The sequence below is a fragment of the Pavona decussata genome, unplaced genomic scaffold, assembly GCF_977016875.1.
Source record: "Pavona decussata unplaced genomic scaffold, jaPavDecu1.1 SCAFFOLD_40, whole genome shotgun sequence".
In the NCBI taxonomy this organism is placed as follows: Eukaryota; Metazoa; Cnidaria; class Anthozoa; order Scleractinia; family Agariciidae; genus Pavona; species Pavona decussata.
In genome coordinates, this window is record NW_028145462.1 from 1,942,666 (window position 1) to 1,968,163 (window position 25,498).

The window sequence follows — 25,498 nt, forward strand, 5'->3', positions numbered from 1 at the left end:
CTAAGAGTACGAAACAACTTGAAAGTTGGCTTTGAAATTCCAAAACGCCAGGCATTTTTTTGCGGACTCGTACCAAATCCCTCGGGTTGATTTCGTGCGAGGTAGGGTTGGCGCGAGTGAGTTAGGGCAAGAGATTGTTGGAAGGAAGTACTTGATGAACAAAACAATTCTTCTGTACCATGCGTCCTGTGAGGAGCTTTTTAATAAAATACAAAGTAGAAAGACATTATTTACAAGCGAAAAGTAAACAAAGTTCAGAATGTAATGCTAATTCAATTATACTTCTACTGAGTCCTTGAATTTAGAAGAGCCGCTGACGTCGTCGGTCCGTTCGCCCGTGACATGGCCCGTGACATCTTACACATTCGTTACCTCGTCACGCAATCTGTCGCGCAATCCACCCTCTGTAAGGATTGCGTGACATACCGCAGAAAGAAACAGTTTTGTGAGACTTCAGTCTAAGACAGCGTGGTTCAACCAGTTATTTGCTACCCATGGGACAAGTTTCCTGGAGATAAATGTCTTTCCTTTTTTTTGCCAAAACTTTGCCCTCAAACCCGTCACATTTCCAATTCCCAGTGATTGCAAAACCGGACGATAACACAAGCACACTAAAACTATTCTTTCTTAAGCTGTAGGAAGAATATGCAGGGTCTTGTTAACTGCAAAGGAGGCTCACGTTCATTCATTCCATCCTCCAGTTTGAAACAAACAAATGAAGTACGGAGTAAAAACTGCAGAGTTACATGGGATAGTTGAACATGACGTCCTGTCGCGCCAACTCCAACAACATAGGATCGTCAAAGAACTTGTTGATGCTCACGTCCTCACTCAAACCCTAAACGAAACGATTCGAGAATTCGGTGATTATTATCGACATCTCACGCGCGTTTTATCATAAAACAAATAGACTTATGTGCCGATTAATTCGAAACTTTAACATCTCTCCCCGAGCAGACCTCCCCCCCCCCCCCCCCCACCCCAAGTTTAAATTCCCCACCCACTTTAGGTACAGTTCAAATCCCTCCCCCTCTGGAAGGCGTTTCGCGTCGAATGCCCTACTCTCCGAGCACAGAAAATGGTAAAATGCCCGGGTATATCCGAGGAAAAGGAGTAGGGGGGGGGGGGGGGGATCGTTGAAGGTTCGAAAATATCGCATTAGTAACAAATCGTTTCAAGGAAGATGATGTATAGACATGAAAGAAGTTGAGAGAACGTTGACAAAAAACTCACCTTTCTTCTCCTTGTTTTGATCATAAATTCTCTGGCGAGATGTGTGGCCGGCTGAGGTTCCAGCGGACGAATGGTGATGCTTTTATCGAGCGGATCACCTGGTACGATCTGAAAAACGGCATTGAACAAAGTCGTATGATGTCCAAAAAAAGATTGCAGAGCGATATTATTTCACATATAACGAAATCACGGAATTGCATATGAGTAACATTTATCCAATTTAAGGACGTCCCTCCTAGTACTGCGGTATTTTACGCCGTTCACTAAATCTTGTGTGGGGAAAGCAGATCTTAGTAAGCCTGTTAAGGGCTATTGGAATTCAAACAGAACATTGCGGGTAACTACGCGTTTTTCAAAGGTAATTGAGCTACAATAACTCTAAAAAGGCCTTAAAATACTTAATATATGACACTTTTTTACAGATTAAAGTTTGATGATCTCTGAGAAAGGCGTGGATACCCCTAATTTTCGTTTTGTATTCCAATAACAATTGCTAAGATCTGCTTTCCAGCAAATCATAAACCGTGCAAAAATACCTTTGTATTACTAGGCACTGGTTTTCCTTCACTTTGCAGCACTTTTGCTTTGACAGATTAATAGAACCATAATTCTCGGACCATCGAGGAGATGCGCAAAACGTACGCGAAGCAGCAAAAGAGCAAAAGTAGTCACTGTCCTAAAATTTCTATAGGCGTGACAATTTGACTGGACACTACTTTTTTTTTTGGGGGGGGGGGGGGGAGGGTGCTGTTTGTTGCTAACTATTTTTTTACCTGCCAGTGATGAAAGACTGAAAGGCAGAAAGCTTGCCCCTGTGTATGAGTCCTCAGATCGGTTTCAAATCCAAAAGAATCGATAGCAGGAATGAAAGCTTTCACTGTGTACAGCGGCGAGCCGGGAACAGGCGCATCCTGAGTAACATGGCCTCTGAATAAATACAACGAAAAATACTGTGTTATTATTAAATAGACAGTCATTGGAAATGAGTAATGTTGTTACGCTGATAAAGAATCATTTACTAAGCGCTGTATATACCCGTGGTACATTTTTCCGCCGTCCTTTCCAAATCAAGAGCACTATGTTCTACGGGGAACGTGCACAGGTGCGACGACGTTCTATTCGACTCTATATTTCTATGTTTGTGAACACAACTATGATTTAAAGGGGCAGTGTCACAATTTTTTGTGTCACTTTGAATAGCCAAAAAACATATTTGCGTTGGTTGAATGGTCAAAATAATGATTCAGTTGTGTTAGCAATAACCCTACTAGTGCACAGAAACTAGTATTAATTATCTTTGGCTGCGGATGGCTAGGATGGAACTGGATTGCAACTTGAAAAAATTGGCCAATTTTTTCAAGTTTTTCCTGTGTATTGTAGAGAAGTCGCTAAAAACTGACTATAATTTGTTCTTTCTCGGAGGAATCCCTTAGTATTTTCTCCCCAATGCTCTAAGAACACAATTTCATGTTAGAAAAAAGGTTCTTTGAGAAATATTTGAGCTGTTTTGACTAAAATACTGTAATATCGCCATGACAGTGCCCCTTTAACCATAATCAGTCAGTTTAAAACTGTGGAGGATTGTGAAGGGGCCAACTGATGAGAAAAGCCCCATTCACGGCGTACAGGTAGTGTGCCTCAAAGCACCACTCAAATATATATTTTTTCCTAAACTTCTTCTTATAATACTTTTCTCACTGGAAAATTTTTCTGCCCTCACTATTATCATTTCTATTGTTTTTAACTCGTGAATGCGCGTAGCGCAATGAACGAGTTATAGCGATAGTTGACTGTGGACTTGGTTAGTTGGTCGGTCGGTCGGTCGGTCGGTTTTGTCGTTAACTTTCGGGCGTGCGCAGTGAACGAGTTTTAAATTCAATTAGTGGAAAAAAACACGCGAACATTTGTTGTTCAGGGCGTATCAGGAAATTCATATTCAATATGTAGAGAATAACTTGACGACCATTTAGTGCAAGAATGGAGATTTTTCGTTCAATCTGAGCAAAGTTACAAGTTTTTTCAGTTTTTCAGAAAGTCCGGGGTCGTAAACTCAATTAGCCTTTATGGGGAAGCAAAAGGACGCGGTCGATAAATAATTCTTATTTAGCAAGAGCTTGTCATAGTTCATTATTTTTACTTGAGGATTACGTGGACTGAACTCCAAAGGTGAAAAATTTCACGCATTTATGTCGGGCATGAAATGTAATGCGATACTTTGTTGAACAGATTTCCCTTTGTGAGATCGGCTTGCCCTACAGTAATTTTGTAGTTTTAATTCCCAAAAAAACTTCACTTGCCCATCGGGCAAGTGATGGTTAGAATCCACTAGCCCGATCGCAAAATCCAGTAGCCCCGGACTGTCGGGGACACGAATTTGCATGACGTAGCTGCACATGGCGTGCTTCTATAAACTTTGAATAAAAAAACACGTGATTTTTTTTAATCGGCGCATTAGAATACAAGAGTACAAGAATGGTTATTTTTCGTTACATAATCGGGCAAAGATATAGTTTCTTTTAGCTTTCAAGGAAGTTTCCGTAGCCGTCTAAATTTCAATTGCTATGTGTCATCTGCATTCAGGAGTTGGCTCACAGGAGCCTTTGATTAATGTAAAAATTGTTGTATGATTTTATGCACTCGTAAGTTCCCTGTCTTTTGTTTTGTGCTACTTAGTTAGTTGCACGTTATACGCCAGTAAGCTGCATGTGGCAGTGACCAACTCGAAAGCCTAAGCTCCTTTGGTCACTGCGCACATTTTACCTTTGATGATTTATGTAATTTAATGCTGCCTTTATGTTACTTTTGCGATGTATCGTAATTTCCTTTTGTAGTAAACTTTTGAATTAGTGCATAAATAAAAAAATCTGAAATCTGAAATCTCACTCTCCCTTCACTTGTTGTTTTCGGCAAACACACATTTATCCGACAAAATATCCTTTTACCGCCACGACTGCTTGCCACAGTGGACGCCATTTTGAATTTGGCGAAATAAATTTGTTAACTCGACCCTTTTGCCCCGCAATTCTCTGTTCGCGATTTCCAACCTACCTTCGCCGTGCAAGGACGGTGTAGACCGACGAAACACAGTCAGCGGGGGCCTGGACCTCAACAAAGAAATACGGCTCCATCAAACGGGGAGTGGCCTGGAAACAAAAAACAAACAAACAAATTTTAACAAAAATCACAAACCTCAAAACAAACCCTGCTATATTTAACCTACGTAGCAGTAGTTTCCTTTCCAAGCGAGCGCGAAAAGCGAACGATATTCCCGGAGAAAAAGAGCAAAAAAAAGAAAAGAAAGAAAGAAAACTGGAATATAGGGAGGGGAACTCTTGGAGAACTCTATCAGAAACAGAGGAGCTGTGTTGTGGAACATTACATCCAACTATTACTCCCATAACTTTAACGAATTTTTCTCCAAGGTGAAACAAGATGAATTTATCAAGGAACTCGACTTCAACAGTCTGTCAAATCAAACACAGCCAAGGACAATGTCACACTTAAAATCTTATTAGAAAAATCAAAGATGTATGTCTTATTAATTTTAGTAGTAGTTAGTATAAGATAGAACATGATCCCACAAGCAAGTGTATGCTTAAACCATTAACGTGTTTAAATAAAGGATTGTATGTATGTATATGTACAGGTGGAGGTAGTTTTTGCTCCTTTTCGCGTTCTTTGATTTACGAGGCCTCCTGCGCTCTTGAAAACAAAACGACCGCTACGCGAGCTACGCCGTATTTTTCTTTGTAGTCGATGGAAGGCAACTCACCATAAGGAAAGCAGAGTAAGCCACTCGTCTGGCTGTAGGGATAATCTGACCCCCTCCTCTGTGGATCGGTTCACCAGCGATCACTGCGTCCAGGATCTTGAACTTTACATTTCTTATGGCTGCGAGAAATCGATCATAAAACCAGTAAATATTACTTTAAATTTTATATATTTCATTTCTTCAGTTGAGAACGATCCGTTGCCGAGGAAAATCTAAGAAAGCTTTGTTATACATACATTTAACACAAACACAGGCCCGTTACTTTTACTTTACACTGTACGTCACGCGACGTTCCGTGACAACCCAAACAACAGGAATCTTCAGATTTGACTATAAGTACAAGATTGAATACAAGTACGACTTTTCAAATCTAGTCTGCGTGGTTCGGATAATCACTTGTCCTAGCAGTCGTGTTTCAAGGGTCTCCTTGTCTGCTGGTACACAACGGGAAGGAACGAGAGTTTTGGAGACGTGACCGGTTTGAAATTTGTAAGTCGTACTGGGAACTTAATCTTGTTCTCGTACACAGATTTGAAGATCCCCAATGCCTGCGTAGGAGACTACATGTACACCTAAGTTCCTTTCAGATCTATCAACCTTTTACTGTCGTTTCTTCTGTATGTCGTTACATTCGGGTGTCGCTACTTTTGGAAGTGGAAAACGGTATATGGGCCGATCTATCTAAACTAGAAATAATCAAAGATTAGGGAGTGCGTTCGATGTCACCAGGTTCTCTCTCCTTTACCAAGTTGGTGATGATGTCATCTGTCCCTGCAAAATCTGCGGGGGATGCCAGATACGCGTCCCAAGATCCATTCATTCGTTAATTGCTGGTCCCATACAATCTTGACTTCAATCTGTATTAGGAGTGCGTTCTTTCTACGTCGAACGCAATAAGAACGTGACAGGTATGAAACCACACGCAAATTCTGGACTACACTGGCACTCATACGGTGTTGTTTTTTTTTTTTTCGTTTGTTTTGTCTGCATCCTGATAACCTGCAGCTCCATTGTTTCTATGTCCAGGCGCATTGTTTTGTTATCCTTTAATTTTGTTTTCTCGACCAATAATATGGCACGTTACAAACGGTGCAGGGCATCTCGAAACTTAGAGAGAAAATAGCACGCTCAAAATGCATCTTTTGAGGTCCAACAAAAATCCCAAACATTGGTGGCTTTTATTCGCAAATTTAAAAGTTATAAATGTTCAATGTTCGTGAAATCTGCCCCTCCCTCCCCACCCCCCGCCATCACTCTCTCCCTCCACCCCATCCACCAGTCTAAAAGGCCTACTATCGAGGGCAGGGTGCGTTGGGAAAATTATAACAGTGCCTCTGGTTTCCAACACTGAGACATGTAGTTGCGTTGATCAATATGCACTCAATGTATGGTCCCGAGGGAAACAGTTTTGTTTTCCCGAACATAAGGACTCGAGGGAAAACAAAACTAACTAGTTTCCAGAGGGACCATACATTAAGTGCTTTGTTATATATTTAGACTTTCCTTTCAACAATCACAGCAAAACAAACAAACAAACAAACAAACAAACAACTGAGAGGGCAACAACTGGAGAATTGTATCCCAGTCGGGATACATTTGTATTTGATGAAGGGCACGTGACCAAGAATCAACCAATCACAGTGCTCATTTTGTCTAGTGAAAGTCTTGGCATATAACAAAATAAATTGTACTCACGTTCATCACAGAGTGGTCCTTCTCTTGTAGCCCACTGAAACCCTTGAATAATGGAATCTTTGACAGTATTCAACAAACTCTTGTCCACCTCAGATGGAAGTGTATCGTCCACAAGAATGTTCGGGCCTGAGTTGTCCGGTCCAAACGCCCAAATTGAACGAGCGGCCAACAAATCCCAGTCGTATTTGGTTTGGAAAAATTCTCCAAGTTTCTTTCTGTAAAATCATCGAAACAAAACAGATAAAAATGAGAAAGGAACGAATAAACTCAGACTAACAATGCGAAGTTCATCCAGTTTAATCTCTCAAAAGAATGTTGCAATTGAAACTGCTGCAGCTGTTCTTGTTGTGTTTGTTGTTGTTGTTGTTGTTGTTGTTGTTGTCCCTGTTGCATTTAATCTAGAACTTACTTGTTCCAAGTAATCAACACTTTCTCATTCTCGATGTCCTCAGCTAAGCCCTTCTCCAGAGGTTCAGCGATCATAGTAATCTTGTTCCTAGAGAAAAAAAATATGCCATCAGCCACAATCCACAACTTTGCTAAAGACGACATCAAGCTGACAAGAAATGTGTCTCACTTTTTGTTCGGTGTTTCTGCAAAACATTTCAGAGATGACGTCTCCACCACTGTTTCGCAGAATGCCACAACAGGATCGGCAACTTTGATATCTAAAAACGACAAAAAATAATAAAAAATATATCCAACGAACAATATATGGAAACAAGAAAAGAAATTAGAAATCTACAACGCTGTGAATGCTGTCCTTTGCAGTCACGCCAAGCTCCCCCCTAGCGTGACGGTGTAACGTAAGTAACGTGACGTAAGTAACACAACGCTTTTAAGATAAGAAGTAGTCACTCAAAGAACGGCTACAAAGGAGAATAGTAACCCAGTATTCACCTCAACTCCAGCAATTCATTGCAAGTTACATGTATTGATTAGTGAATGGCGTGAATCAACGTTTATTTGCGGAGGTGATCACCCAGATCTTAGCAAAACTGTATTCATAATTATTTTTTTTAATATTATTTCTACAATTTATAATTAACACTTCCTTGTTATCTTCTTTATATATGAGCAAAAATTTGTAGACATCCTTGAACTGACCATTGATACTGAAGTAACCGAGACATGTCTTCCAAACTCAAACGTTGTGTCATTGTTTTGAATTGTTGAATACTGTATTAATTATCAAGGAACAAGAACGATAGTCTAAGGCCTGGTTCAGACTCCGAACTTTTCATGAGCCGAACTTAATTCAAATTAAGGTCGGCCCAAATCACGAAGATCCCGCCTTTTGATTCAGACGCCGAACTTAATTAGCCGAACTTAATTTACTTGAAGCAAAACCAATCGAAATGTTAGCGTTTTTTTTTTATTTTTTATTTGAAATACGTTATAATAATTTACGCATTAGGTTCGGCTCATGAAAAGTTCGACGTCTGAATCAAAGCCGTTCCAAAGCCGAAATTCCAGGCTGAGCCAGGCGGGAAGAACGGCTGAGCCGTTCCAAATTGAAACAGCCGTTCTCAACTGATTCAGACGCCGAACTTTTCATGTACTTAATTCGAAGTGTTCGGTTCAGCTCATGAAAAGTTCGGCGTCTGAACCGGGCCTAAGTTAAACGACTGTAGTTTACAAACTGCTTGATACTAAAACACTCACCGATCTCGGAGTACATTTTCCTCAAATCGTGCAGTACACAGTCCAAGTAGAGCTCTCCTGTACCCAGGATCACGTGTTCTCCAGACTCTTCAACCTGAAAAACAGAAAATATGCACCATCATTGTCATTATCGTCACCATCACCAGAGACTGCGAAAAAGTGGTTTCCCTCCATGAAATTCAAGAAAAGAGAAACGAATCGTCGAAAGAGAGATCTCACGAGGCGTTTCACGTCGAAAGCGCGGAGTTTCGCGCGTCAGTCTCACTCACTATTTCTTTGATTGCTCCAGACTTTTCCGTTTTCGGTAACGGACCGTGCCTCTTAGTTTGACAGACCAACGTAAAAAGAAGAAAAAACGGACTGTTTTGTGGCCTTCGATCACCATCACTATCGCCATCGTCATCACCACTACCACTGACCATCCAAATGGTAGACAATACGATTTTGTACAAGGAAATAAAGGACATTGCATTTCAAGTAACAAATGATCACTCGCCTTAGTGGTAAGAAGAGGATAGCTCTTGTTGACCTTCCGCAGACCGTCCAACATTTTAGGAAGCTCTGAAGGATTGTGGGGCTCAACGGCAATCTTGATAGCTGAACATGTGTTAAACTTCAAAGGCCTGAAGATGTAAGCCTGCAACGAGGGAAAAATGCACTTGTTAAAGAAATTGGATATGGCTTTCAATATACTTGAGTGCAAAACAGATTGGCGGAAAGCGGTTTGACATCACTCCAGCATGTTTCTTTCTTAGCCAGTGTTTTTTGTACAGGTACACCGTTGCTCTAGACCTCAATGCACGCGGACCATTGGCTATTGCCGCAATTGTCTTTATTTTGCCCGAAACTATCCTCCGAATTGCCTCATTATGGATACCCTACTAGTACGATGGACTAGCATCTCACCCAGGGAAGGTAGTAATACCTCTAGTCGCTTAATACTGCAGAAACTGTGTTAACTCCGTTGGCTCCATGTGGCTTGAATAGCGATTAACTTTATCACCCTTTTTCATTTGCTTTTCATGCGCCACTAGTGGGTTCGGCTACGACAGGCCTACGACACGAAATGTTTCGTGTAAATCAAACCTCCAACTCGCTTAAGACTGCAAGGAATGGCTCGAGCGTGTACTAGAGTAATGTTTAGAGCAGAAATGAAAACCTTCTGAACTTTTTGCCTCTTTGACACATTACCTCGTCATTGCCTTGAACTTGAGTGATTGTAGACGTCTTTACAATGGGTTCGTCAATTCCTTCGATTAGTACCCAGTTCCCAGCAGGCACGCGGTTGACTTCGATATTGTACCTGTAAATAATACCAATAAATCCATTACTGGAATCGTGAATCCCGAGAAGAAATAAAATTGACTTAAAAGAGAAAAATGGAAATTACCTAGCTTCAGCAATCCACAGCCTACCAACCTACAGAGGAAAGGAAATAAGATGAGTTTTTACACGACAAGAGTTGAAGGCGTGAAGATACCGAGCAATACGAGAGATTATGTTCCCGTGCTTACAAACGAGTAGCCGGCGAACACAGACGTATTTCCGGCTGTCGCTTCTCTCCGCCGAAAAATAGAAAGAGAGAAGCGGAGAGAAGCAACAGCCGGAAAAAGGTCTGTGTTCGCGGGCTAACAAACAACAAGCCCACAAAATACTGTACAAAAAATGTAGATAAGCTTGGCCATACGTTTGTAAGCGTTAAAAAATGTTTAACATTTTCCCTACGTGTTACAGTTTTATTTGTTGTGTCTACGGCTTCTAGAGAAGCGTAGACACTATGTCATCGGGTTGAGTGAAAGAGTGTAAGAGTGTAAATGCCACAGGAATCCCAAATGGAATCCTATCGAAAGCCGACGCTAATCCTCGACTGACCGAGATCTAAGTGATTGTATTTCCGGATCAGGACAATGGCGACAATACGGTAAATGATGTTTTCCGATATTGATTTGCTTTTTACTAATAGTTTACAGTCAACCCAGGTCACGCGTGAACAGTATCTCCAAGAATGAAATGAACATTCGAAGTTCTCTTTGTAATGTCCGACGTGTGAATGGAATGTTGGGCATTTCGCTGGAAATCGTTCTGAAAAAGACGCATTAACTGAAAAAAAGATTCAAAATACTTAGGAAACAATTGTTATTCTTGAAATATTCAATTTTGCAATGTAAAAAAAATTCATAGCTTTATACCGTCAATAAGCTAGGGAAATTTATACGGGAACTCTGAAATCTCGTTTGCGATTTTCAAAACTGACATGTAAGTTTCAAAACTCCGTTCAAATTTAAAAAATATCGTTCACGCGTGACCTGGGTTGACTGTAAGTGATGATTTGAACCAGAATTCTGTAACTTCTGTAATTTTCATCGCAAACGTACCCGAATTTACTGCGAGTGATCGCTTTGAACAAACACGGAGTGTCTTCAAATTTTACATGCGTGTTTGCACGCACGCAAAAAAAAAACTGAAAGTTTTTTGCCTCTAATAACAAATGCATCGTTTATTTCAATAAAATGTTTTGTTGGAAAAGCTTTTTGTTGATTTTTGTGTCTTTGTCAATTCACATATGCGTTTGAGAAGCGACAGATGCTAGATGCGCAATCAAGGACAATTTGCATAAGCGGGTTGAAATTTGAAATGCAAAGGTCTTCATCAACACGCCGTGAATTTTAGCAATTTTTGCGTTCAAGTGTGTTTTTCGGCAAACGATTAATAGGTAACCATATTATTTCACGTCAGAAAACATTTGTTTTTAACCGCTCTAGGAAAAAGTTAATTTATGCGAAAACTATGGAAACACGACAGGAGTCAAAGAATGATACTTGCTATTCATAAGTTCAGTATAGATTAATTAATAGTTTCTGTTGCATTTTATGCCTACGTTTCAGATTAGAACTTTGCTTTCAGTGCTTTATTTTCTTCAATTCTTTTATATCACATTTCTACACCAGTGCTGCAGTAGACACATGCAGTCTGAGACTGCCTATTTTTACTTTATTGTTTTGCCACATTGCTTAATTACACACCATGGCCAGGTTGTTCGAAAGCCGATTAACGCTAATCCACGATTAAAAGTTAACCGAGGTTTTCAACTCGCTCATTAAAGGCTCATTTTAATCTGATGGTAAAGGAATGTCTAAGGCAAAACTGAGGGACAAAAATCTTTTGCACGAATCCTTACGGATTAGTAAATATACTCGAATCAAAGTTCACGTTAACACAGGATTAGCTTAATCGGGCTTTGAACAGCTCGATCCATGTGAATAGAGCACTCATTTTAAAATCCAAAAAGAACGCTTGCTCACCGTTCCAACTCGAGAGTCTTCTTCGTCCTCTATGGTGTAGTTCTCGCCAAGAATTCTAGCCTGTTGTCCAGCATGAACTGAGATGAAGACAAAAACGAAGCAATTACACATACAGCCGCAAGCTACTGTAGTTCCTCCATTTAGAAAGTGACTGCTGCACTGATTTATAAAGTGTATTGAGCAACTACACGGGATGTTAGCTACAAATCGAAAGTTTCGTTTAGTTAAGTCATTTCATCCCCAGACAAGTTTCATTCTAGCCTGCGAGCAAGCTCTCGGGGAAGAGGAGGGGCGGGGAGGGGAGAAGGAGCCAGTTTACCTCCTTCTTCCCACCCCCCCCCCCTCCACCCCCTCCCCCCCTTCCCGAGAGCTTGCTCGCAGGTTAGTTCCGTCCAGACTACTGATCCTAAATCAGAGGGACATAGGTTCGACTCCAGCTGGGAGAACTTGAATTTTTTTTTCGAGTAAGCCTGTCTCTGACTGATTAAATACAGTTTTCTCATGTTTCATCCTGATGCCCAGTAATTTTCTCCTGCTATTTCTTGGTAAATGGGCAAAAGCTAATCCCGAGACAATTTCAACGGTCTTCAGCAGAGAGACGCAATCTTGCCCCAGATTAACACGACATTGTGTTTTTCATCACAGGGCACGAAGCCTGACACCTCAAGGTCTTAATACCACAGGATAGCCAGGTTCTTACTTGTTCCACTCATGACACGTCCAAACACATGGAAAGCTGTGGCATCTTGTGATGGATATTGTTTGGATGTGTGCAGCATCAGTGGTCCCTGATCAGTGAGAACAAAGAAGCGTTAAAACACATTTCAATTACAGTGCAGTACTTGTATTATGGATACAAGAGCTCGTTAACAAACAGATAATTGACGACCTTACTGACAACAGTCAACTTCTCAAAAAATCACCTTCAAATACACGAGTTCCCGAGTTCACGAGTTGTTAAAAAAGGGCGGTACAGAGAATACTAAACGCATTGCGAAGTTTTTAGTGACAACACACTTGATTTTTGCATTCGTTACACTTTTTAAAGGATAAGATATGGCTGTTTACCATTTTTTTTTTTTGAAGGAAAAAGTGCAGTAAAGACAAAAATCAAGTGTGTCACGTGACAAAATTCGCCACGATTCGTGGAGTATTTTGCAGCGTGTTCCAGGGTATTCTGGAAAGCCTTAGATAACAATGACCTGAACCAGATTTCAGAGCCCAGTGCTTTTCGCGAAACATGGGTTTGGTGGGGGTGCCCATTCTCTCAGGCTCACAAACCTGGTTCCAGTCCTTGTTATTTAAGGATTTTCAGGCATTCTCCGTATCACCATGTTGAATGTTGCGAAGAGCCTAGGGATGAGGATGAGTTGTGCTATGTTCTGTGTAAGCACAAGCATACTGTACTAAACAGCACCATGACAACATGTATACGCAAGCACTGGAAATGAGTAAATTGGATTTTTTTTTTTTTTTCATTTTATTTTCTTTACATTTTTTGCAAAGGTTTGCTAACAGTGCATGTACATACCTCAGGATCACACTCATTCATGGCCTCCACAACCTCTGTGTCCAAGGGTCCTGTGTACACATGTTCTATCTACAAAAGGGAGAGGGTATGCCCTTTGAAAACTCTACCTTTAACAACACCACAGCGACACGACAGAGGAGAAATGCAGGATCTGTTACTGTACTGGATCAGTGAAAATTAATTCTAGAGATTAACCTATAAACAACAAAACCATAGTGTACAATTGTATATATTTTTACAACACCATTTCTGTTCATACATCTGTATGAACTTTCAGGAATAATATTATAATATTTCTGGAATTATATAGTCTAAACAAGAAGGGTATAAAGCGTAAATCTTGTTAAATAAGACCTGATTTTCTTTCACCTTTGATTTTGCAGCTGCTTTGGGAGAAGGTATGTGTTGAACACAAACATCTACAAATCCTGGAGGAAAAACAAATAAAAACAAGTCAAAATACAGTGTGACATGACAACACAGAGTTACTGTAAATAAATCAAGCCAGTAATTCTAATTAATTAAGTCATAATTTATTTTGGAGATTTTCCAATCTTCTGAGATGGAAGGGTTAGAAATTTCAGATGGCCAGTGGCCATTTCACAAACCCAAAGTGTCAAGCCATGTACACGTCTGTACCAATAAATCAACATTGTTGACCATGGCAACATCATTGCTGTCATCATTACTTTTAGAATTATGTGACGCTGTTCTTTTGCAAAGTTTTACCTGAAAAATCTCCAAAGAATCTTCTACACACGAGACTGAGAAGAGGTCTGATGTTCATCTGCATCTCAGACTTGGACAGGTGAATACCTGAAAAGTCAGGATAAATATAACAGTTAGAGGATGTCTTTTACTTATTTATATACTAGCAATAATCAAAGATTAGGGAGTGCATTTGATGATCTCGATCTCAAGCTCTCTCTCCTTTACCAAATTGATGATGATGTCATCCGCCCCTGCAAATCTGCGGGGGATGCCAGATACACGTCCCAAGATCCATTCATTCAATCAACGTTGTCCCATACAATCTCGACTCCAATCTGTGGAATATTTAGGGGTGCGTTCTTCCTACATTGAATTGCCCCAATGTTTTTTTTTAATTGCTTTACACCTTCCTTGAGATGAAAAACCATAATTACAGTCATGATTATAGACTGAAATGTATATTAAACATTGGGGCAACATCACCTGATGGAATTCAAGATTACATGCAAAAACTCTGGTGAATCAGAGCAAAAACAATAAAGAGCGATCTAAAATGCACTTTTTGTTGGTAAAAGGGCCACTGTCACAATGATTTTACTGTATTTTGGTCATATGTTTGACAAAGAACCTGTTTTGTACCATGAAATTGCTCTAACAAAATCTGGAAGAAAATATCAAGGCTTTTCTCGCAGGAAGAACAAACCATAATTAATTTTTAGTGACCTCTAAAATATACAGGAAGAATTTGAAAAAATTGGCCAATTGTTTCAAGTTGCAATCCACTTCCATCCTAGCCATCCGCAGCCAAACATTATTACGCGGGATGACGTAGTCAGCCAGCGTCTCAAATTCGGGACCGCATTCCTTTCGTCGTCTTGGGAGTCAAAAATTGCCTTGTTTTTTTAACTTTCCCGTATCCCGTGCCCGTCCCGAAAGAATTGTGTGATTTTTATTGGCTGCAACTTCGAATCACGTGGAAGTCACGTTGGATTGCATCATAAATGTTCATTTCACCAGAAATTTGCATAATTTTGTTTACGACATGACATGGCACTTTCCGCGGTAAAAGCGGTAAATCGAAAGAATAACTTCCAAGAAGCACTCGACATTTAACACAGTGGAAATTGGAGAGTTCCTGGCGAAGGAATCATGCTTTGTTTGACATTTGTAGAACCACGATGAGACTGAGAAGAGGTCATTTATAAGCTTACGTTATCGTAAATCGTAATCACTAATGGATTTCCAGCACAAATACAAGGGAAACAACATAACGCGATCATCGTGTCTGAAACTATTCCATTAGCAAGGATAGTTTTATCAATCTGCGAAGCATGCAATTGGAATAAATGAATCTGCATCACGCGTACATGCCAGTATAGGCATCTTGTTAATAGTAGTTTCTGTGCACTAGTAGGGTTATTGTTAACAAACCTCAACCAATATTTTAAGAATTCCATTGAAACAAATATGTTTTTTTGGCTATTCATGGTGACACTAAAAATAGGTGACACTGCCCCTTTCAGCACCCAGCCCTTCAAGTAAAGTGCCTCTTATACTATTACTACTAACCCAGTTCATCAAGAAGTTTTGGAAGACTGCTGTCTGCATCCCCTACAACCTGCAAACAAAACCAAAACAACATTAATTTTTAGAAGAAGCCAGCCACAGAGGCTCGATTTCTGCCGCTCTCTGGAGTCCGGTCTTTGGCTCATTTTCCGAACAGCGGCTGGAAATCGAGCCTACCAGCAACACCAAGTTAAGCAAAACTTGTAAAAGCTGTAATTAATTTTATTACCTGTGAAAAGATTTTGTACAGAGGTTCCAAAATGAATTCCACAAAGCTTCTTTGAGAAGTGCTAAGGGGAGCTTTGCGAGTAAACTTGCGTCTGGTGGAAAAATAAAACAAGACTAACATTACAATGTATTTCCAAACAACCACACAAATTCGCCGACAATTCTACCTTGCAAACTGAATTGCTCTATAAATTATGTACCTATTATGAATGACACATTCAACACACTTACGATTTAGAATTGAAGTACATATCACCCCATAATCGCTTGGCAAAGTCCTTCGGATCAATTCCTCCACCTACACAGAATTGTAATTTCCGCACACAAAAATATTAGCATTTTAGTTAAAAGTCAAATAAAACAGCCACAAACACCATGAACATCGCCTTTTGAACACAGCGCACATATGGACATTGTATATACAGACAGTAATAAAATAAATGCTTTTGATTCTAGATAATCACTTTGTTTTCCAGCATTTAATTCCTCGTTTTATATGCTTTTGAAGAAAAACAAAATACATGTATACAGTGTAGATCTTTGTTTACACAAACATACAGATACATAAATGGATCAAAAGTACAAACTTGTGAAACACATTTATTGCTTTATACAGCTGTTTTGACAAAGGTTGCCCAAAAAAAACATAAAAGCGTATGCAACAATGCCAAGAGGTAGTCTGGGAAATACCCAATAAATTTCAATAAAAGCTCAGATTCCATAACGCCTCGACCGTACAACGAAGACTTGACATGGCGGGCAATATGGATTCTGAGCTTTTATTGAAATTTATTGCAATGAGTATTTCTCAGACTACCTTTCGGCATTGTCGCATACGCTTTTACTCTTTTTTTGGACAACCTTTGTCGAAACAGCTGTAAACTGTATTTTGCAATAAATTATAATTGAACTTACATTGTATACAGTGTACAGTGTATGCGACTATGCACTGCAGGATAACAACCTGTAAGTGAAACTTGGCTATCCAAGAGGCTAGAACTTTTCAAATGGCATTTTCACTGAACGCTTACAACAAAAGGGTACCTGGACACCCTTCTGGTTAAATCCTTGGTTGAAAGTGGTTGCATGCAACCAACCATAGTGGAACTTTGGCTAAAACCTTGGTTGAATGTAGTCATGAAATCTTTTTTATGCCAATTATAATTAAAGAGCGTGCAGCACTTTCAATCCACGTTACAGTGGATAGACTACTGCAGCTGCCGCAATGCAAAATACAAAATAAACACTCGATATTATACATACATTTTAAACAGGACACTTACCGAAGGTGTCAACATACAGAGAAGCAAATGAATAAAGAGTGAAGCAGCATCGGAACTGTGAGCTGGCAAAACAGACATTCCCAAGGTAGGGTGACATGACATAATCATCATCAGCATCTGAATACACACTGAAATAAAAATCACCCATTAACAAATTACTTACAAAGATGTAGAAAATGCTGGAATATAATTATACAGGGTAGTTGAATCAAACCAAAAAGATAATGTCAGCAGTTCAAAAACAACTTTTGACGAGGGTGTAACATGTAGTTTCAAAAGAAACTGTGGTGCTGTGTCGGTAGGGAGTAGAAACGAATGTTTGATTTATCAAAACAGTTGGTAACTAAAGGTTAATTGGCTGGCCACCCTAAGGGAACTGGTCATAACAAGTTTGTTCAAAGAGGACCCACCTTGTCTGGGGTAAGGGGGTTATCGAAGACACCACCTATCTCGTGAACATTACCGACAAAATTTTATTGGCTTTAAAATTTGAGTTGACGCAGAAATATTCAGCTAGCAAGAGTCAGCATTGCTAGACAAACAAGAAAAGTGAGGTTTGAATCTCACTGTCATTTTCTACTGCTGGATAGAGGGGTGGCTATGCAATAAAGACACCATCTTTTGAGGTTGAGGAAGGGGGATACATGTAGAGGCCACCATCTATTTTGGGGTTTGGTGGATCGTGTTCGAGTATAGTAGTTTTGACCGCTTCCCTAAAAAGATTAGAGTTCTGACGTCTCAAGTGTTAGCCCTTCATCAGAGGCCCTCCTTCATCCGATAAACCAAACACTCATTTAAACATTCATTTAAAAAAATTATCCAATCTTTTACATTAAATTGTTATACATTGTACATGAAAATTAAGTACCCACTGCATGTTAAGTGTACCTCAAAAGTCCATTGACTTCATCCACAATGTGTTTTAGTTTGTAATAGGCATCTGTTGGTGGCAGCTTCAACTCCAAAATCAGTCTGTCAATCTTATTTGAACAAAAGACCACAAAATTATAATTCACACATTCATCATAAATAACATAAGTTATTAATTAAAACTGAAAATTTAGAAGGCAATATCACACAAATTATATAAATTTATGCATTTACGCAAGTGTCTGTTAAGCTACACTGTAGCATTACAACAAGTGGTACACAAATTGGGAACAATGTCGGCAAATTTATTTAACTGCAGTGTATACCTAATGTTATTATTTACTATTCTGAAAGAACTAATAGACCTATTAATTTTTATTGGTTCAATGGTAAACAATAATTATTATAAATTAAATTATTACACACTGTAACACTACAAACCTTGTTGATACAAATGGTAACAGCAAGTCTTTCTTGGACAGCATGTTTAAGAAGTCTTTCTGTGTTCAACATTACCTGACAAATCAACATCAACAATTGGACAGGTGTTTCAATGCATTTTAAACCAACATGACGATAATAATATAACTTTGCCTATCCATTTAAAACCAAGATAAAATGCAAAGTGCAGAAATAATCCAATCAACTCTCACCCCCTCTGATGCATCAATAAAGATCATTACTCCATCGCACATTCTCAATGCCGCCGTCACCTCATCTGAGAAATTCACATGGCCTGTAAAAACAAGATTGACCTTGGTAAATGATGCAGCTCGATGATTACAGCTTCCAACTGATGTGCAATTGCACACTAAGTCATGGTTTTGAGTCCTATCAGGGACTCAGGGTTTTTTCTTTGTCCTGTACCCTTTGACAAGATGACAGGAACACCCAGTGAGAGCATTAAAGCAAAATAGTTAAATGTCATCCACTGTGTTCCTAGATCATCTTGTGGCCTTTTAAAGACATATTTGCATAGGCTAAGAATGATCTGTTCATATTAATTTTTTTAGCTGCAAATTTAAGTTGCAAAAAGTTTTAGGAAAAGGAGTGTAATTTCCTCAATTTAAGAGCTGTTGTTGGCTTTATGAAAATGCTACCTGTCCTAACTTCCCATTTTTAATGAATGATATAATTATTTGCCCATGCAAAAATGAAAGGAATTCATTACATGTAGTTTTCCAGTGTAGCAAAATTTGAGCTGACCTATTGCTGAAGAAAACGACACATTTTCTTTAAAAACAAATCAGAATTTCTGAGGAAATTAAGACTACCAAAATTAACAGTTGAGTGCCCTTGATATGAACAATCATCCCATCTTTTCTATTTCATTTCCAGTGAGCACTTAAAATTTATACAATCGGCTTTCTTTTTTACCATGCTTCTTACAAAATTGGTTCATTAATGACCAATTGTTAAAAGTGCTTCCGCCCTGTGACAATATTACACTCTGTTCAGTGCATCATCATCATCATCATCATCATCATCACCTTTATTAATATATATATATATTTTTGGGGGGGGGTTCAAATTTTTTGGGGTTTAGAAAATTTTCAAACCAGTGTGATTTTTGTTTCCCTTTGTCTCTGATTATGGTAATGAATACTTCACAAAGCAAAATAAAAATTAAACTGGTTTTAAACCAAAAAGAAATACAACATATACATGTACAGCACACATACATTTAATAATTAATGCACAGTATGCTTGGATGCATGTTCATTCAAATTGCTAAAAATAAATACAACTTTTGTTGGCCAATGATTCCTGTCAATTACCTACCTGGAGTATCAAACACATTGACCAAAAAGGATTTTCCTTTGGTGTCTGGTAAAACGAGAGAAACTGGGACACTCTTAATACTCAAACCACGCTGGAAGGAAAACGTACCATTGTACAGTAAGAATTATAATTACAACTAAACATACATGTACTGTATATTACAAACTTGGAACATGCCTTAAAGTTATACTTCTGTCCTGCATGTAGGTACTGTATACAGGTACAAAACTTTTAAAAGAACTGTATGGAAATTGGTTGGACATAGGTGCTCTTTTTTTTAGTTGTTATTGACCTTGTCCTGACATGTACTTGTGAGAACCATTAAATTTTTATCTAACAGTACTGCTTCTTTTTTTATAAAGTGAAACGCACACTAATGAGATTCATGAACTGTATGATAGACATCACAAGGTGTCCCCTAACCTTAATTCTCACTAAAACACACACAATTCCATCAATCATGAAGTCATATGAAAATGACAATGAAGTACATGTACAATGTAGTATCTAGTACCCAAATTCGACAGGGTTAGGGGCATTTCTGGACATAAGTGACTGCTTAGCAACTCAGTCAAGGAATGCGCCAGTTAATTATAATTACGGTAATCTTGTTTTCAGACTTTTAGCCAGAAATTGCAAGTTGAGCGTCCAAGGTGCATGTTCCTTGTAAATTCTTTAAATAATTAGGGGAATTTTGAATGCATTTTCCCCAAAAGGGGGCGTCCATAGGACACTGGATGCCCTTCTGGCTAAATCATTGCTTGTTTTGCTGCTATTGAACCAAAGAAATCTTCCAAGAATTGTTTTCCTTGCATTTTGATTGAATTACATGTAGCTACACAAATGTCACTTATAATAATCATACACATTTTCCACCAAGCCCTTCTTCAACAAAACATCAGAATGAAAAATACTTATCTCACCTCTTGCTCAGTAAACAATGTGTCTGTGTAGCGAAGCTGTAGGTAAATCAAAATAAACAAGTGAGCACTTCAGGTCAGTAATAAAAAGACAGTTTAGACGTTGTTTAACAACACCATGTTCAAGTCATTTTCAATTTTGCCAACAATCATATCTAAACATTGTCTTCTGCTGACAGTAACAAGAAGGCTTGCATCCCAGACTAGAAAACTATTTACCTACTTAAAATACACCACTAATAAACAGATTTGAAGGCCCACTGATTGTCTTAAACCGAGGCCTAAGTTACTCTGTTTAAATAACTGGCCCTTCATGTCTTACGCGTACGTTAAGGTAAAATGAAGAACATGGGTACAAAGTCATTATCAGTGCATCAACAAAGTGATCATAAAACATTAGCTCACATCAGTTCCTTCCTTGGCTTGTATGTCCACGTGAGTTTGTTCAATGAGACAATCCACAAATACAGACTGCAAATTTACAGACAACAATAACTCATGAGAAGTTGAAATACAAAATACCAAAAGTATAAAAGTCACAGACAATAATTATACACGTATGTCTGCTAGAAAATATTCACACCTCTCGCACTGAAGTGTTTTTAGTTTGGACCCCTCCAGGGCTTTCTTCCCTGACAACCCATCCCCCTTGGAATTTTCAGTGACCTTTCAAGGGGGAGGTACAGTGTACATATATCCATTAATTGTTTCTGGAACCACACAATTTCTACAAAAATGGCTTACAAGTGCCAGATGCATGTACATGTACCTTTCCTGTGTGTAAATGCCCTGCCAAAGCCACACTTCTAATGAGTTCAGGGTTATCCATTAAATCAGCTAAATACCTACAAGAAATTAAGAAACAATTATTTTGTTAAGAAACAATTATTTTGTTTCATTATTTTGTAACCAGACATACAAACTGTCAAGGCATAGTTAAGTCCAGTGAAGACCACGTCAAACTTCTCATCTAAAGGTTGGCGTGATTTAACCATACTACTACCAGCTCTTGTCTTGCCACCCAAGGGCTCCATTACTCAAAGCAGGATCAAGCAAACCCACAGATAGTCTGATAGTCCAGTTTAATTACAATACAATGTGATTAATAAGGATATTTTTCCAAAGATTTTTGCCCTTCATTTTCGACTTAAACTTTTCTTTACCTTTACAATGTACATGTACATGTATACTGGTAGCTTAAAATAAGGTTATGAAAACTTTTTCAACAAGTGAAATGAAACTTTTTCTGAACTTTTAATTATTGAGGATAAGCCTACACTGCAGGGTTTTGTTAGTGGATTACAGTAGTGTACTTAAAATACAACATGTACCACACTTATTTCATTAATTTTTGTAGATGATTCATAACAACTAAACCCACTGTAAACTGTACATACTCGGTATCATAATTTGTTATTGGCAGATCCTGTTCAGCGTGAAAGAACTTCTTTTTGGCCACAGGTTTGATGATGGGTTCTGTGAAATACAAAAGAGTGGATCAGAAAAATAATACTCACTGTCTAATAATTACCAGGCAATACTTTGATCAAGTGTGCAAACAGCTATAATTGTTGTTTCTTCAAGGAATAAATCATTTTCCCCAAGTTCTCTTCGAGTTTACACACTTTGAGAACTCCTTGTTTCTCGATTCTCAATCCTTGATCTGCGATTATGTATCTTGCTACTTGAACGTCTCAATCTTCAAGATGCAAGAATCAAGTTTTAAGGATCAAGTCGAGACTGTCAACTCACATTTGCACAGTACTGTATAATTATTGATTATACTCAATGACATTTAATAGAAAACTTATTATTTATTCAATAGAAAGTTAACTTTTATTAGTAAAACTGAAAATAAGAGCAGCAAACCTGTCAAAGGTTGTGTGTCTTCCTCTTGCACTACGGTCTAAAACAAACAAAAGAATAATTACATGTACAGTATACACTGTAAGATACATACTGCTAGAAATGCATTTAAACCATAGTGGAATTCTTAAAATTAATTTGAATGCTACAGAATATCTTGCAATGAGGCTCACGTATGAAGATGAGGGTTGAACAGAAGTGACTTTTGAAATGTTACATGTAACTGACATTTGTATGGCAATTTGTATCTTGAACACTAATAGTAAGAGGCATGCAAGAAACAGCCAGTGCCATCACGCAAATGAATGAATGAATGAATGAATGAATGAATGAATGAATGAATGAATGAATGAATGAATGAATGAATGAATGAATGAATGAATGAATGAATGAATGAATGAATGAATGAATGAATGAATGAATTCTTCAAATACAGTGTATCTAGTCCATTCCCCACTAGAGGTCAATCTCTGATGCTAAATTTGACAAATTGGCAAGATTATATGCATTGTACATGTAGCATTCATTTCCACAAGCCAGAACCTTCCTTGACCATGTAATAGAAATTGATACTCCAAGAACACGATCACGCAAAGAGACAGCAAGACCTTTGAAACGTGACTAGTATTTTATGAAAGGCACATTTTTTGAAAGACCATTCCCAGCAGCATAATGTTTCATGTCATCAATATTTTATTGATATTTAAAGGAAAACTGCAGATAGAGGCAGCATAAGCAGCAGGCAAAAAAGAGCCTGGAAGAAGAGAGCATGCAGCTCCACAAGGAGAATATGGAAGATGAAGGAAAACTGCAGTGAGAGTAAGCTTCGAGATTTCCTACCTCCACTTCTGGTCCAAACACCTCCTCTGCAGTAGGATAATACTTCTTATCCTGGAAACCAACAATAAACAACATTTATTTCATCCCTTAAAATTAATAATTATTATCAAATATTAGTATATACATTGCATGTGGCCATTATACCCAATGTATCCTGGAAGCCAGATTCTGGTTTGTCTCAGTTATTTGGAATGCTTACAAAATTACTACTTATGTTCTACATGTACTGGTGCAATTTAAATACATCTGAGAAGCTTAATAATAATAAGTTACAATTGCTTAGTATTGGTAAAAAAAAACTTCAACACACAGATGAATATATCAGATCTTAACTGTTCAAGTATACACGTAATTGGAACAAATTTGAATCTGTGATGGCCAAAATTCGCACAGTGATTTACACTTCCACAAAACATTCGGCAACATGTAGGTGTTTATAGTGCGACTGCCCCAGCATGGATACATAATGTATGTGAGACAGACATGGATCTAAACCGAGAGTCTCCTTTTTTGCAGGAACTTGTACTGGATGGGCATTACAGATAGCAGAGTACGTGTAAGCTATAAACAAAAGGATTATCTTGCTCAGAACTTTACTGAATACAAATTGGTCCAGTGCTGTTTAAACTTATCCTTTACTTACAGTATATGACTGGAAATAACTTACCTCATGTAGAACAACTTGCATTTGAGGCTCATCATCCTGGTCCATCTGCTCATCTTCCTCATCTTCGGCCTGAAAACATTACAACACAAATGTACATGTATACCATACACCTGTATGTGCATTTTCTCATTTAAATACTTGATCGGTTTACATGTACTTAAGCTCAGTCTCACAGGACCAATATTTTAATACATTTAAACTTTAATGTATGATGCATGCTGTTTGACAATAAATGTAACTGGTAAATGTGTGAGACATTCGCAACGGGAATCAACACCATGTTAGGGGACAATTTAATATTATGTCTAACCATAGTTAATTGAGGGACTGGTTAGGAAACCTTGTCATGAAAACAATGGTACTGCAATTTATGTTGGAAGGGCCGCGACCCTATACAATCCTTTGTTTTAACGTTCACACCACAGTTGAATATCTTAACAAAAACATTTCCATTGGTCAGTTGCTCCAACACATTCCAAATTCTATTGTTGTTTGTGCAGGGTCAAGGCCAAAAAGGCAAACAAAAACATATAACTAAGAAGTTTGTCAGGTTTCATAAGCATTGCCTTTATTAACTATGGTCTAACAAGGTTCTCACTAGGGTGAAGAAGGATTCTATAGCAGGATGCCCACTTCTTGAATAAAATCATCAAAAGTTGACCTAAACTTTAACAGAATTGGAAGACATGCCTCTTATTTTCAATTTATGGCTGAGGGCCTGGTCAGAAATTTCAGAAATTTGGCCAGGAAATGTCCCATATTCCACTGTCCCAGCTGTACCTACAGTGTAGCATGCAGTGTAGCAAGCTTCAGTGCTGTGGTGAAAACTTACTACCATCAAAAGAGTTGAGGTAAAACAAATGAGATTATTCCACTTTAACAGACACACTTCATGACAATTTTTTTTTTTTAAGTTTACATTTACATCACATTCAGATTTAGATCATAGATCACATGCATAGATAAACTAGAAACACGCTTAATCTACTCAGTGACTGAGAAATCGAGGTTTGTTGAAGGGAAATACACTGTACAGCCTAATTATACTGAAACTAGTAATATGCTGCATGATTACCAACGATATATCGTGCTCTGGGGTCTTGCAATATAACCAAAAAGGTGCAAAATGGTCTAGCTCACAGCCTGATGGTTTTCTTGGCTGCTATCCCACGTTTCTAATAGCGAATGCAAATATTCCATTTACCAGCGTCGTTTCTCTGACGTTCTAAAGACGGCAAGCCGCAAATACAAAGGCTGACATAATTCGGTTTCCCGCCACTGATAAAGCAAAGAAAACGTTTCAACTTACATATTCTGCGGCTTCATCTTCTCCTATCTCATCTTCGTCTTCGCTTTCTTCGTCGCTGTCAAGTTCTGGGCCAATGTAGTTCCCGAATTCATCATACAAATCGGCCTCCATCTTGAAAACGTGCAAGCGAACGCTCGGATTAAGACTGGAACGAGACAATTTCGCTCGGATTGAATCTGGGACGAGTTTCTTTGGCTCATTCCCAGGCGTGCTCGAGTGATTGAGCCCTGTGTATTTAGGCAGCGGAGATACCCATGG

General features: G+C 38.6%; 1 protein-coding gene across 1 annotated transcript; it reads right to left on the bottom strand.

Annotated features, from left to right (window-relative positions):
- Window positions 1–184: 184 nt before the first annotated feature.
- Window positions 185–25,372, bottom strand: LOC146483155 (116 kDa U5 small nuclear ribonucleoprotein component-like). The gene is made up of 33 exons (XM_085106368.1): window positions 25,241–25,372; window positions 23,932–24,000; window positions 23,265–23,315; window positions 22,428–22,464; window positions 21,956–22,034; window positions 21,328–21,403; window positions 20,964–21,029; window positions 20,562–20,597; window positions 19,639–19,729; window positions 18,510–18,592; window positions 18,298–18,372; window positions 17,875–17,966; window positions 16,987–17,114; window positions 15,935–16,001; window positions 15,705–15,795; window positions 15,479–15,527; window positions 13,928–14,014; window positions 13,568–13,626; window positions 13,199–13,267; window positions 12,368–12,455; window positions 11,668–11,744; window positions 9,756–9,784; window positions 9,557–9,668; window positions 8,862–9,002; window positions 8,366–8,459; window positions 7,278–7,368; window positions 7,110–7,196; window positions 6,701–6,915; window positions 5,006–5,124; window positions 4,282–4,376; window positions 2,007–2,160; window positions 1,234–1,341; window positions 185–838 (listed from the first exon to the last, which is right to left on the bottom strand). Exons 1-33 carry the CDS (start codon window positions 25,349–25,351, stop codon window positions 743–745), a joined length of 2,922 nt encoding a protein of 973 aa, XP_084962494.1. The 5' UTR covers window positions 25,352–25,372; the 3' UTR covers window positions 185–742.
- Between the last annotated feature and the right edge of the window lie 126 nt (window positions 25,373–25,498).